This window comes from Seriola aureovittata, chromosome 2, assembly GCF_021018895.1.
Source record: "Seriola aureovittata isolate HTS-2021-v1 ecotype China chromosome 2, ASM2101889v1, whole genome shotgun sequence".
NCBI classification, from domain to species: Eukaryota; Metazoa; Chordata; class Actinopteri; order Carangiformes; family Carangidae; genus Seriola; species Seriola aureovittata.
In genome coordinates, this window is record NC_079365.1 from 257,963 (window position 1) to 272,980 (window position 15,018).

At 41.4% G+C, this 15,018-nt stretch overlaps 1 protein-coding gene across 8 annotated transcripts in view; it reads left to right on the forward strand.

The window, feature by feature from the left end:
- plekha6 (pleckstrin homology domain containing, family A member 6) overlaps nucleotides 1-15,018 on the forward strand; it is a 114,655-nt gene that overhangs the window by 58,032 nt on the left and 41,605 nt on the right. For all 8 annotated transcript variants that reach the window (XM_056363282.1, XM_056363246.1, XM_056363298.1 and 5 more), the window contains 2 exons: nucleotides 10,833-10,916; nucleotides 14,900-15,014. In XM_056363282.1, coding sequence (XP_056219257.1) covers nucleotides 14,916-15,014 — 99 coding nt within the window. In that variant the 5' untranslated portion in view covers nucleotides 10,833-10,916; nucleotides 14,900-14,915. The remainder of the gene's footprint in view (nucleotides 1-10,832; nucleotides 10,917-14,899; nucleotides 15,015-15,018) is intronic.

Below are 15,018 nucleotides of genomic sequence, written 5' to 3' on the forward strand. Positions count from 1 at the left end.
CTAACAGAGGAAGACGATGATAATGTGGTTCCACATGATGATCCAGGTTTACTTCGCCGTTTAGTGGTTGATTTTGATGATGTGGACCTACTGTCTGTGTGCTTTATCTGTCTGTCACACTCTTCAGCTTGCTCAGAGCGTTTCAGGACATCCTTCATCCATTTTTCACATTTCCAGAAGAAATCATTCATTGTTTCATTTTTAGAATCAAACCAATTAGTTTGATTATCCAAAAATTCGTCCACAGTCATAAATCGTTGCAAACCAGAATTTAGATCAAAAAAATTCCTTTTGCAAAGCACTGAAGTCCACACGCACCTTGTTCTTAACAATGTCAACATTGTCATCATCCTCCATTAATTGTTCAATTTGCTTTACCATGGTTGTTAGCTGGGACAGCTTGTACCTGCGTGCCTGGATTTGCTTTGTCTTTTGTTCTTCCATCGCTTTCCCAGTCAATTTTACTGTTCTTTTTTCACTGTCCTGTTCATCCATTACAATGTTTTCCACTTCGTTGTTCAGCCGAACAACGTCCTTTAATCTGTATGTCGCACACCTGTAATGCTGTCCAGGTGGACTATCAAACTGTATATAAGCAAGGTAAGATACAACTTACGGCGTTATGTCAACACAAAGTTCTTTCCGTGACGTCCGCAATGTCCGCAATATTCCTTCGTCCGTAATCCATTTGCATTCAGACAGTTCCAAGATCCAATACTCCATGCAGAGCGAGTTTTTTGACTAATGTAGTTTTCCATTTATTAAAGCCATAGCTTGACGCTCTCTTATCCCTCTCGTCCGCTTCGAAATCCACCAAAAATTCCACGAGACCACTTGTAAAGTTAAATTTTTTACTTTTCATTAAAGGATAATACAAAAACAAAATCTTTTCCACTTTCGAAAATAATAATATTCAATATACAAAAAAAAGGAGAGATAGAGAAATAGAGTGAGAGAGAGGTCAAAAAACTGTGTGGCTCTACTCTCTCTGCTTGTCCGAAAGCCTTAATTTACTTTGTGCCATTCAACCGCTTAAACATCAACAAAATGCTTTTCGGCTCCTACAAACAGTTTAATCTCTTAAATAACAAATAAATACTTGTGAAATTGCGATAAATTTGCAAATGTATTTTAACAGTATTTTTATGTGAAAAAAACGTAATTTTCTTTTAAAAAAAAAAGGAAATTTTATGGTTATTCACAGCTACAGTTTCATGTTATTTTACATTTGACATGTAAAATCACAGTCTAATTTTGTAATTTTATTAATATTTTCATGTATTTTAAAAATACAGGAAAAAAAGTCTGTTAAATTACAGATTTTTTTTTACAGTGTATGTTTGTTACTTGAATTTTCAATGTCACTTTAAACAAATGAATCTCAAGGAGTCACTGACAGATGTGGCATTGAGAAAAAGTCTTTGTGGTCTGTGACATTTACAGGCGTGCACAAGCTGTGATTGAGCATGACAGTCATACAGTTGAAGCCAGAAGTTTACATACACTGTCTGACATTAAATCAGACTAAACATTTCCTGTTTTAGGTCAGTATTTATATTAATTATTTATATTTGCTAAATGCCAGAATAATGAGAAAGAGAAGTTTTTAAACAATTTTTAATACTTTCTTCAAAGTCAGAAGTTTACATACACTAAGATTACTATGCCTTTAAACAATTTGGGAAAGCTCAGATGATGATTTCATAGCTTTGGAAGCTTCTGATAGGTTAACTGACAAAATTTTAGTTAATTACAGGCACACCTGTGGATGTATTTTAAGGTACACCTCAAACACACTGCTTCCTTGTGTGACATCATGGGAAAATCAAAAGAAATCAGTAAAGATATCAGGAAGAGAATTGTGGACTTCCACAAGTCTGGTTCATCCGTAAAATTTCCAGATGCCTGAAGGTGCCACGTTCATCTGTTCAAACAATTATACGCAAGTATAAACACCATGGGAATGTCCAGCCATCATATCGCTCAAGAAGGAGATGGGTTCTGTGTCCCAGTGATTAACATGCTTTGGTGCGAAATGTGCGTATCAACCCCAGAACGAAAGCAAAAGACCTTGTGAAGATGCTGGCTGAAGCTGGTAAGAGAGTGTCATTATCCACAGTGAAACAAGTCCTGTACCGACATGGGCTGAAAGGCCACTCAGCGAGGAAGAAACCATTACTCGAAAAGCAACATAAAAAAGCCAGATTACAGTTTGCAAATGCACACAGGGACAAAGACCTTAATTTTTGGAGACATGTTCTGTGGTCTGATGAAACTAAAATTGAACTGTTTGGCCATAATGACCATCGTTACATTTGGAGGAAAAAGGGGAAGCTTGCATTCCTGAGAACACCATCCCAACTGTGAAGTACGAGGGTGGCAGCTTCATGTTGCGTGGGTGTTTTGCTGCAGGAGGGACTGGTGCACTTCACAAAATTGATGGCATCATGAGGAAAAAACATTATGTAAAAATATTGAAGCAACATCTCAAGACATCAGCCAGGAAGTTAAAGCTTGGGTGGACAATGACCCTAAGCATACCGCCAAATTAGTTACAAAGTGGCTTAAGGACAACAAAGTCAATGTTTTGGAGTGGCCATCACAAAGCCCTGATCTCAATCCTATAGAAAATTTGTGGGCAGAGCTGAAAAGGCGTGTGCGAGCAAGGCGGTCTACAAACCTGACTCAGTTACACCAGCAAACTATTGTGAGAAGCTTGTGGAAGGATACCCAAAACGTTTGACCCAAGTCATACAGTTTAAAGGCAATGCTACCAAATACTAATGAACTTCTGACTTTGAAGAAAGTAATAAAAATTGTCTAAAAAATGCTCTCTCTCATTATTCTGGCATTTAGCAAATATAAATAATTTTGGTAATCCTAACTTACCTAAAACAGGAAAAGTTTAGTCTGATTTAATGTCAGACAGTGAGAAAAAAAGGTTATGTGTCTTTTTATACAGTGTATGTAAACTTCTGGTTTCAACTGTATATACAGGTATATACATATATCTATATATATATATATATACAGTGGCTTGCAAAAGTATTCATACCCCTTGAACTTTTCCACATTTTGTCATGTTACAACCACAAACATTAATGTATTTCATTTGGATTTTATGTGATAGACTAACACAAACTGGTGCATAATTGTGTGAAAGTGGAAGGAAAGTGATACATGGTTTTCAAATTTTTTTACAAATAAAAAACTGAAAATTGTGGCGCGCAAAAGTATTCAGCCCCCCTGAGTCAATGCGATGTAGAACTACCTTTCGCTGCAATTACAGCTGCAAGTCTTTTGGGGTGTGTCTCTACTTTGCGCATCTAGAGACTGAAATTTTTGCCCATTCTTCATTGCAAAATAGCTCAAGCTCAGTCAGATTGGATGGAGAGCATCTGTGAACAGCAATTTTCAAGTCTTGCCAGAGATTCTCAATTGGATTTAGGTCTGGACTTTGACTGGGCCATTCTAATACAAGAATATGCTTTGCTCTAAACCATTCCACTGTAGCTCTGGCTGTATGTTTAGGGTCGTTGTCCTGCTGGAAGGTGAACCTTTGCCCGAGTCTCAGGTCTTTTGCAGACTCTAACAGGTTTTCTTCCAAGATTGCCCTGTATTTGGCTCCATCCATCTTCCCATCAACTCTGACCAGCTTCCATGTCCCTGCTGAAGAAAAGCATCCCCACAGCATGATGCTGCCACCACCACCATGTTTCACGGTGGGGATGGTGTGTTCAGGGTGATGTGCAGTGTTAGTTTTCCGCCACACATAGCGTTTTGCATTTAGGCCAAAAACTTCAACTTTGGTCTCATCTGAGCAGAGCACCTTCCTCCACATGGCTTGTGGCAAACTGCAAACAGGACTTCTTATGGCTTTGTTTCAACAATGGCTTTCTTCTTGCCATTCTTCCATAAAGGCTCGATTTGTGGAGTGCGCGACTAATAGTTGTCCTGTGGACAGATTCTCCCACCTGAGCTGTGGATCTCTGCAGCTCCTCCAGAGTTACCATGGGCTGCTTCTCTGATCAATTCTCCCCTTGCCCGGCCTGTCAGTTTAGGTGGACGGCCATGTCTTGGTAGGTTTGCAGTTGTGCCATACTCTTTCCATTTTCGGATGATGGATTGAATAGTGCTCTGTGAGATGTTCAAATATTGGGATATTTTTTTATAACCTAACGCTGCTTTAAACTTCTCCGCAACTTTATCACTGACCTGTCTGGTGTGTTCCTTGGGCGTCATGATGTTTGTTCACTAATGTTCTCTAACAAACCTCCGAGGCCTCCCAAAATGTGGAAAAGTTCAAGGGGTATGAATACTTTTGCAAGCCACTGTGTATATATATATATATATATATATATATATATGAACACTCTTATGCATAAGTGAATTATGAATTTTTTATTATTGTATGTATTTTATAACAACAGATGCTTTTCAGTTTTGTAGCTGATTGTGACCTTTTGCTTTTTGTTCTTTATCAGCATCTACATTCTTACAGTGTTTTGCCGTTTGGTGCCATGTCTGCTTATGATTCGAGCACCATGGTCAGGGGAGTCGTTATGAGTAGTGTGCCTGCACCTCTCCACCGTGTTCATGTGCAGTCTCAGCTGTGTACCGGTTTCTTTTCGGTGGCCGACCGCCCTAGTTTTTGCATTGATGGTGTGGATTTCAATATGGGGAATGACATCGCTGGCAGGAAAGTGTACCCTGCTCCTGAAGTTGAGTGTGATGACTTGGCACATCGTCATCCTGAGGTGCTTGGGCTCTTGAAGGTGTTAAAGGAACAGTTCCAGTGTGACTCACCCTTGAAAATGAGTGTGTAGCGTGAATACCACAATTTGAATTTTGCTCTCGTTAAAAGAATGGGGCACCAGTCCTCAGGGAGGACAATTTGATTAAAATACAGATTGTTTTGATCAATCTCACATCCAAAGTTGTGATTTCTCGATTACAGGGATCTCCGATCTTCACTTCAAAGAAACACAGGCAACGACTGGGTTACGTTGATAATATTTATTGACTAACTAAACACAGTAAAATGAACAAGGATAATGACATGAATCTATAACTAATAATAACTATATCTACCAGCTGAACTAGCAGTGATTTGGGCGATGGTGAAAGAGAATGGATTTAGATATGTGTATAGCATTTATTCGTAACGGTGGAGAATTATTAAATCGGGATTAGTATTATTCCGACATCAACCCAGTTCGGAGCAAAGGATAGAGTTGCCTACTTTGAGTAGCGGAGCGCTGTTGAGATCCTGGCTGGAGCCCCGGAGTTTGGTTGCTAGGCGACAGGGACGCCACACTCCAAGTGGGTTTCTCTCAGAGATGACGGCCGTTGCCAGGGGTGACGGGCTCTGCCGATGTCTCGGTGGATCAGCGTCGGCGCAGTCTGCCAGCAGACTGCCAGCAGACTTTCTTCGTAGGCACTCTCGAGATCTGGTCAGCCGGTCCTGGTGTGGCGTGTAGCCGGAGGGCCGGAGGTTGACAGCGGAATAAACGCTAGTATTTAACTTAATTTGCCAGATAAGTTGGAAGGAGTTGGTGTTGGCCAAACGACGCAAAACCTTCAAAATCTTCTAGACAAAAGCTGGATTTTGTCACAAAAAGAAAAACGACAAAATTACTTATACACACCTGTGTGTGATTCAATTTGGAAGGCTTGGCTTGTTGAAATAGTAAGGCAAAAATCGCGCACCAAAGTGTAAGAAGTAAAGTTTAAGCTAGAAACGAACGTGAGCTAGTGCGCGAAACGAGGCGTAAGAGTTAAGATTGTAAGAAAAGTTGTAAGACGAAGGATTGTAAAAGAAGCTATGTAAAAGAAGACGTAAAAGAAGAAGAAGAAGAACGAGCCCTGGAGGATCCTGCTGTTTTATCCTCGGGGTGTGTGTAGCTGGGGGGGCTTGACAGTTGTCGCCACCCCTTTGGTCTTCCTTCTCTTTCTTTGTTTCAATAAAGAAAGAGAGAAATAAAACCTTAAGTTAATTTGTTTAATTTGGTTTTACGCGCAAGTGTTGCATATTCTACTCCCACCATGGCCCATTCATTTTGACAACGGCCTATATCAACTACCTAGCTAAAGTTTGGAATATACAAGATAACTAATAAAATCATCATGTTTAACAACACACATAGAATACATAGATCAATGAAAGGATAACAATTTGTAACCACACAAATATATAGCTAAGTTACAATATAAAACAGTAATGTCAGAGTGATGCATTAAGTTTGTCTATTTCTTAATTCCCTAAGGGAAAAAGGGGTCCAGTCTGGTCCTTAGATGGCAGTATTGTAATATGGTGGATATTTACCTTAGAACTAATAAAACCTATCTCAGCCTCCATGTGGGCTACAGAAATGAACTTTGGATCATACTTAGTTGAAATCTTTCCAGAGTAATACTGCATGAATTACCTGGTGATAGGACGTTTGGTTCAATGACATTTCAATCATGCTTTATAAAATGTGGAATAGTTCATCAATCCGGCTTGGAATGTAGGATGGTTCTATGGCGGGGGTCTGTGGTTCCTCGTGAGACCCCCCTTTGGGTAAGAAAGGGTGTTAAAGGTGAGAGTGTTGTTTTCTCTTGTGAGAGAAGATGAACCAGGAGTGTGAATCCTGGTGGTTTAGCACCTTGATGGCTAAATGTTCCTTTTCATGTTATTTGATAAGAGGTGGCACCCTCCTGTCAATCCCGGATGAGTGTCAGGGATGAAACATGAATTCATTGTCAGTCTGTGGGGGAGAGTTGTGTTTGTCTCCCATTTGGTGCAGGAGTGTTGGTTCAGAATGAGTTCGATGAGCTAGCCATAAATTCCGATGGTATTTTCAAAAGCTAGTCTATTGGTGAGGGGAACTCATTTCGTCCCTGTTTTCTATCCATGTGATGGTTTGATGATGGGAAAGTGGACATGGGAGGCTCCCCATATCCTCCAGAGCACCCCAGTGTCCTTACCATAAATCTGGTGTCTGGTCACTGGCGTCCACCAGTGTCCGCTACAAGTGTGTGGGAATTTGTTTCCCGGTGTAAAGAGCAGTTGCAGCACGCCACCGTGCTGGCAAAAGAGGCTCTCGCCACATCTCAGGTTAGTATGAAAACACATGACCGTGAAATGGTTGAGATACAGTTTGTACCTGGTGATAAAGGGTGATGTTCTCAATTTGCTCCTCTTTTTTCCCTCCCTGGTGACGTTCCATCATGAACTAGTGTGTTGCAAAACAATATCGATGTCGGTACTGCAGCTCCCATTAAGCAGCCCGCCTATCGATGTCTGATGGAGAAAAGGGCGCAAATGAGAAAAGAGGTCAAGTACCTGTCTGAAAATGGTTTATCCAGCCCCAGCTGTAGTCCCTGGACCTCTGTCACTGTGCCGGACTCATTCCCACTTCCTCTCATGGAGGACTGCATTGACAGCATCAGTCCTGCAGTGTCTGCCTCAACAAAACCAGTCAAGGCAGATGACTGCCCACCCTGAGTCTGGTTCTGCTCGAGGTTTCTGCCTCTTAAAAGGAAGTTTTTCCTTGCCACTGTGGCCTAGTGCTTGCTTTGGTGGGAATTGTTGTGTCTCTGTAAATAATATTATAAAGAGAAGGTCTAGACCTGCTCTATTAGGAAAGAGCCTTGAGATAACTTATGTTGTGAATTGGCGCTATACTAATAAAAATGTACTTGACTTGACTCGAATGTTTATCACAAAACCTGATTTATTGAAAGGGTATTGGCAGGTTCCCCTGACACTTAGGGTTGCAGAAATCTCAGCTTTTGTTTTGCTGACCATTTCATGCAATATTATGTTATGGCATTTGGCATGAGGAATGCGCCAGCCACTTTCCAGCGCCTTTTGCAAGTAGTGTTAGGGCATGTGCCCCAGTGTAAGGTGTATCTTGATGATGTGTTAGTCTACTCAAGTGACTGGGTTGACCATGTTGCCAGCTTGAAAGTGGTGTTCCAGTGGCTGGTTGATGCATCGCTGACCCTGAACCTTTCTAAGTGTGAGTTTGCAAGAGCTACAGTCACTTACCTGCAATGAATGCATCAGGGTGCTAGGTCTGTACTCTGAATGACATTACACGCGACTGCAGGATCCACGTGTGGTTGAATGTAAACAACAATGGCGACAATGTGAGAGAACTCCCTTGGTACATAGTACTACTAAGACTTCTAAGACCAACTGCTAACAGTTCGATATCCCGAAAGCAGATCGTCTCCTTCACTGTGATATGACTGGGGTTGCACCATCTATTTGTCCACAATCAGAACCAGTCCCCCACCTTTCTTCTTTCCACTTGCTCTGGCGACAGTGAAGCCGGGTAAATCTGGTTGGGAGTGTTGTTGTTTAACAAGGTCTCTGTGAAACACATGAGACTACACTCATGATATACTCGATGGTTCTTCACTACTGCTCCAGTTCATCATACTTGTAAAGCCAGGGAGTTGACATTTCCCATGAGGATCGATATTGCAAAAAAACTATGAGCTACACGGACTTGCTGCCACTTGTTGCCAGCGCATCATTCTTTTCTTTGCCATTGAACGTGGTTTCTTGTTGGAGCAGTCCTTCGGGATGCAGATAAAGATCATTTTCAGAAACTTCAGCCATCTCTGTGTTTCTGTGATGATAGTGGGGAGCTTTTTTTTTTTTTTTTTTTAGGTCAGGAGCTTTAGCGTAACATCAAGCTCTGGAGGAAGCTGTTCTTCTTTATGGGACTGAGGGCAGACTAGACGCTATACTGACACACAGCATCTAGTGTCATAAAGTGGTATTACAACACAGGACGAGACACAGCTAGTTGGTTAGCATGCTCATTTCTATAGATATCTCTGAAATACTGTAAATGGAGGTCTTGGCCATTGGTTTATGAACATTTTAAATTAAAATTCTTGCTAGATCTTTTGCACCTTTAAGTTTAGTTCTTTGGGTACAACTGCTCAGAAGTCTGGAAGTGCAGGTCTGTGACGTGTCCTTGATTATGTTTGTGGCTTATTAAGGACACATCACACCCAGGCAACCAACTTTTCACTCTGCTGCCCTCTAGAAGGTGCTATAGGTCAATCAGTCCTCAGTGGCTTTAACAATACTGCGGTCTATTTAATTGCATTTCTGTAACTGAGCTAACTGGTCTATTGAACTGAGTATTTTCCTCAGCTATAAGATGAAAACTCTGCTTGAAGCAGCTAAACAATCTTACGTGACTCTCTCTGCTCTTCATCCCTCCACTGACAGAGGATGTCTTCCTCTTCACATACAGTATAGACAAACAGCTTCAGTTATCCCAGTTCATGTCAGATTGTTGCTCTCAGTCCTCATTTCATTTTAAATAATTTGGTGGGAAAGTTTCCAGTGAACACACTGGGGCAATACCAATTGCATGTCAGAATTTCTATGTAAATGTACACGCACATACACACACACACACACACACACACACAGACACACACACACAGTCACGTGTCTGTCTACTGTTTATCCAGTGTATGGAGTCAACATTAATTACCACTGGCATGTTATACAGGTTGGTAAGTCACTGTTCACTGTGTACTGCACTGGCTATTTTAGTTTAACTCTCTTCACCTCTCAGCTGTATATGTGACTGCTAACAGACCGACTCTGTGACTGTTCACTGATAAACTGTTTAAACTCTGCTCCCTCAGTTTGAACTTTGACTGATCAAATACTTAATCATGTTGTTGTGCTGCTGCGGATAAGCTCAGACTTCGGGTGAATTATATACCATAACATACAGTAACTACACAGTCCCTGACAGACTGCCTTCACATTGGCTGACAGATATCAGGGAGTGGGAGCAGCTGCAGTGAAGAGCTCACAGATAGATTTCTCATTATGTTGATAAAAACATCATCTATGAGGCATCCTGTCTCATATTTACAGATGAACATGAGTTGTGTATGAGCAGAGGTTTTAGGTTGGATTTAACACAGAGTTTATAATGTGAGTGTGTATAAACAGAATGTTTATTCTGTTGTTATGCAGATTCAGTTCAGATCACTGATGGTTCAGAACAGAGGTCTCAGAGCTTGAGACTGTACAAATACTGTACAGCATATGTGTGAGGAGATACACAGATATCCCAATCTCAGTGTTTTCCTTTGCCATTCACTTCAGCTCAGTGTGAGTCTCTGATGTGTCTTTGCTGTTTCTCTCTTCTCCTAGCAGAACCTTGATAACTAGGCCACATGCAAATGAAAGACGCACACCCCCTCATGCACATGTATGCATACACACACACACACACACACTGAGGGACCATTAGCTTCCAGGGCAGCATCATGTGAGTGTGAAGCCTTGAACCAGCTGCAGATTCAGAGCACTGTGAGCTGATGCAGGCAGAAAGCTACAGTGCTGCTGTTCTGATCAGCTGGTGCATCAGCTGACTGTGTGATGACATCAATGAATTTATGTCAACTATCAAACCCACTGCTGGTTTCTGCTGCTACCTGACTATGTTTGTTACTAGAATTCTCACTGTCACTTTAAACAAATGAATCTCAAGGAGTCACTGACTGATGTGGCATTGAGAAAAAGTATTTTTTGGTTTGAAATCAAGAGATAATTTTCTCATTATACATTTATAATTTGGTCCATCGTTTATGCCAGTAGCAGGATCACTGTATTCAGCAAATGGCTGAATGATTCATATCATCTCTGACAGAAGTGATGGATGAACTGTAAACACGTATCTTAACCATCTTGTAATAGATTGTGATTAATTTTCTCCTTGTTAAAGAGATTTAATTCATTTCGACATCCTGTGACGTCTTCTTTAACATCCTGTGTTGATCTGTGTATCTCTTTTCAGTCAACATGACCCCAGTGGACCAGCTGGACCAGCACTGAGCCCGATCCAGCTGGGAGAGCCTACATCAATACATTCTTATCTACAGTGAGTAACATACAACCACAACTTAACTACACTAATATACTGTAACAGGCTGTTGATGGTGCTGTTGATGATGCTGTGGATGGTGCTGTTGATGGTGCTGTGGATGGTATTGTTACTGGTGCCGTGGATGGTGTTAATGGTGCTGTTGATGGTGCTGTAAATGGTGCTTTTGATGATTCAGTGGATGGTATTGTTGATGCTGTGGGTGGTGCTGTTGATGGTGTTGTGGATAATGCTGGTCATGGTGCTGTGGATGGTATTGTTGATGCTGTGGGTGGAGCTGTTGATGCTGTTGTGGATGTTGCTGTTTATGGTGCTGTGGATGGTGCTGTCGATAGTGCTGTTGATGGTGCTGTGGATAGTATTGTTGATGCTGTTGGTGGTGCTATTGATGGTGTTGCTGATGATGCTGTGGAAGGTGTTGATTGTGCTGTGGTTGGTGCTCTTGATAGTGCTGTGGATGGTGTTGATGGTGCTGTGGATGGTGCTGTTGTTGATACTGTAAACGTTGCTGTTGATGGGGCTGTGGATGGTGCTGTTTATGCTGCTATGGAAAGCATTGTTGATGCTGTGGTTGGTGCTGTTGATGGTGTTGTGGATGATTCTGTTCATGGTGCTGTGGATGGTTTTGATGATATTTTGGTTGGTGCTGTTGATGCTGTTGTTGATGGTGCTGTTAAGAGTGCTGTTGATGGGGCTATGGATGGTGCTGTTTATGGTTCTGTGGATAGAATTGTTGATACTGTGACTGGTGCTGTTGATGGTGTTGATGATGCTTTTCATGGTTCTGTGGATGGTTGTTTTGATGGTTTTGTGGATGGTGCTGTCGATGGTGTTGATGATGCTGTGGTTGTGGCTGTTAACAATGCTGTTGATTGGGCTATGGATGGTGTTGTTTATGGTGCTGTGGTTTGAATTGTTGATGCTATGGGTGTTGCTGTTGATGGTGTTGTGGATAATGCTTTTCATGGTGCTGTGGATGGTGGTTTTGATGGTGTTATGAATCGTGCTGTGGATGGTGTTGATGATGCTGTGGTTGTGGCTGTTAACAATGCTGTTGATTGGGCTATGGATGGTGTTGTTTATGGTGCTGTGGTTTGAATTGTTGATGCTATGGGTGTTGCTGTTGATGGTGTTGTGGATAAGGCTTTTCATGGTGCTGTGGATGGTGGTTTTGATGGTGTTATGAATCGTGCTGTGGATGGTGTTGATGATGCTGTGGATAGTGTTGATGGTGCTGTCGATGGGGCTGTTAACAGTGCTGTTGATGGTGCTGTGCATAGCATTTTAAATACTGTGGGTGGTGCTGTTGTGGATGATGCTGTTCATGGTTCTGTTGATGGTGCTGTAGATGGTGTTGTGGATGGTGCTGTGAATGGTGTTGATAGTACTGTGGGTGGTGCTGTTGATGGTGTTCTTGATTGTGCTGTGGACGGTGTTATGGATGGTGCTGATGGTGCTGTGGATGGTGTCTATGGTGCTGTGGATAGAATTGTTGATGCTGTTCATGGTGCTGTTCATGGTGCTGTGGATGGTGATTTGATGGTATTGTGGATTGTGCTGTGGATGGTGTTGATGGTGTGCTGGGTGGTGCTGTGGATGGTGCTGTGGATGGTGCTGTGGATCGTGTTGATGATGATGTTGATGGTGCTGTTGATGTTATTGTTGATGCTGTGGGTGGTCCATAGGTGTGCAGGTGTACAGGTTATCAGCTCTACAGCAGTACAATGATCCAGCAGGAAACACAAGCTGAACCTTTTCAAGTGACCCTCACAGTCCTCAGACCTGAACATCAGACATCTGTGGGGAGGTCTTAAATGTGTTATCTGCTCTAGGTTGTGTACTGTAGGTCAACCCTACAACTTAATAGCATTTTTTCTGTCAGCTTCATACATCATAAGAAGTCTGGATCAGAGGAGAGTAGGGGATGAATCATCTGGTGCTGGATTTAGCGTCTCATCCTGTGCACTGACTCTGTCTGCAGCTCCCTGATGGCTCAGTGTCCAGTTCACACACTATACTGCACATCATGGAAATATTAGTCTCACACATGATGCAAACAGAAAATAGAGATTCATTTGTTAAGATGGAGAATGGGAATGAGATGTGACCCACACATTAACCCCCCACTGGTCAGTAGATGGATCTGTGGCTCCCTGTTTGGACCTGATCAGATCATATCAGACCAGTAATCACGGGTCCACAGGACAATCACAAAGGAGTAAAGGAAACACCTGAATAAACATAACAAATGCAGATGCTTCAAACAGGTGAACTGCATGTTAAATTAAAGAACTAACATCCCATCATGCTCTGGGGCAGGGATACAAACAGTGATCAGGCCCTTCTGATTCTGGTTCAAGAGGAAAAGATCTCAATGACTTTGAAACACGGGTCATTGTTGGGTCACAGAGCAGGAGATGCAGTCACAGAGACTGATCAGCTGGCTGGTGTTTCCATAGCAACAGTGACTAAAGTGATATCAGCGTTTAGATCTACATATATATGATAACATTTTATACCATATATAAATTCATCATATAGATATTTTTAATATATGTACATACACAAATGTTATTATGGGTTTTGAATATATGGTTTAAACTTACATGTCCAGAACATGTATATATGTGGTAATAATATATCCCCTTATAAGTGACATATATGGCAAAAACACTGCTTATATATGGACATACATAACATTTCTGTATGGGGTATTACATGATGCTTGAAACAGGGATTCTTCAGTTATACAAACTAGTGGTGCTGAGGTGAACAACTACAAAAACATCAACGATAACCCAATAAACCGAAAGACATTTTTCCGTTGAGGGCTTTGGTGTCAACAACCTTACTCAGGCTAGATAGAGCTAGTTCTAAATTCAAATGTTTGATGTGTTGCCTACTATTTATTTCACATAGAAAATTCACCACAATTTTACTAACTTCTTAAAGTTATAATCTGCAACTTTTCATATTTGTCCCAAATTTTTTTTCTTTTTTTTTTTTAATCAAGTTTTAAGCAACACACTTTTTAGACCTTGGTGGTTTTCAACTATATATTTGAACCAGATGAAGGATTTTATAGTCATCAGACGTCTGGAGTTATCAGAGACACAAACTGAGTAAATGTTAGACAGCTCAGCATCAAGGTGTCCTGTGTCCACTGAAGAGCATGGGCAAATCACAGATTTTTAACATGAAACTGCTTAATTCATTGTTTTTACTGGTTTTAATCCTCTGGTCCATTTGTTGTGGAAAGGATATACAGACAACATTACTGTATGGGAAAGATGACTGTGATGGTCATGCATTAACTGCAGCTAATTTAAAAAGCCAATGTTAGCATGCCTGGCTAACTAGCTTACTATCTGCAGTAGTGATGCTAACATAGTGTTGCGTCTAAAGCCAGTGAGCATATCGATAGCTAACTGTCTTATGTGCAGGGTTACAGGAAATGAACCAGCCCTGTTCAGGACTGACACAGTGACAGTAACAGGTGCTACTGTAAGAGTTCAGGGGGATGTGAGTGGCTCTGTCCTGACATCTGAACGGCCTCATGTCTGTTGACCCAGTTCATTCAGCAGGCCAATCCTTTCTTAAGGCACAGTTTAATCAGAGTCTTTCCTGATTTTGCTTTTTCTTTGAATTGTCTTTTATCTCTTTTTTTATCTGTTGATAAATTGAATTGGTTTTATTCATCAAACTATCTGTCTGAGGTTTTCTGACTTGATGATTTTATGACTATCACATTCTGAGTAACGACTAATTACTCAGAGTCATTACTCATATGACTACTAAATGATCCTGTCAGGTAAACACTCTGGAGGAGTCTGTAGTCTACAGTATAACAGGCTGGAGCAGATCAGACCTTGTCCAGTCCAGATCAAATTTTTTGCACAGTGATTGTGTGACAGTTGTGTTGTGAGGTGACAGTTAATGCACTGATGCACTGACTGCAGAGTGTTTGTTGTTCTGTGCAGGAACTGTCATCTGGATATGAATGTGAAGGTGAACACTGCATCTGAGAGGATTAGACACTGCAAGAACAACAACATGGTGTCAGACCTTTATCCAGAGGCCCAGCCTTGCACCCGGGTGA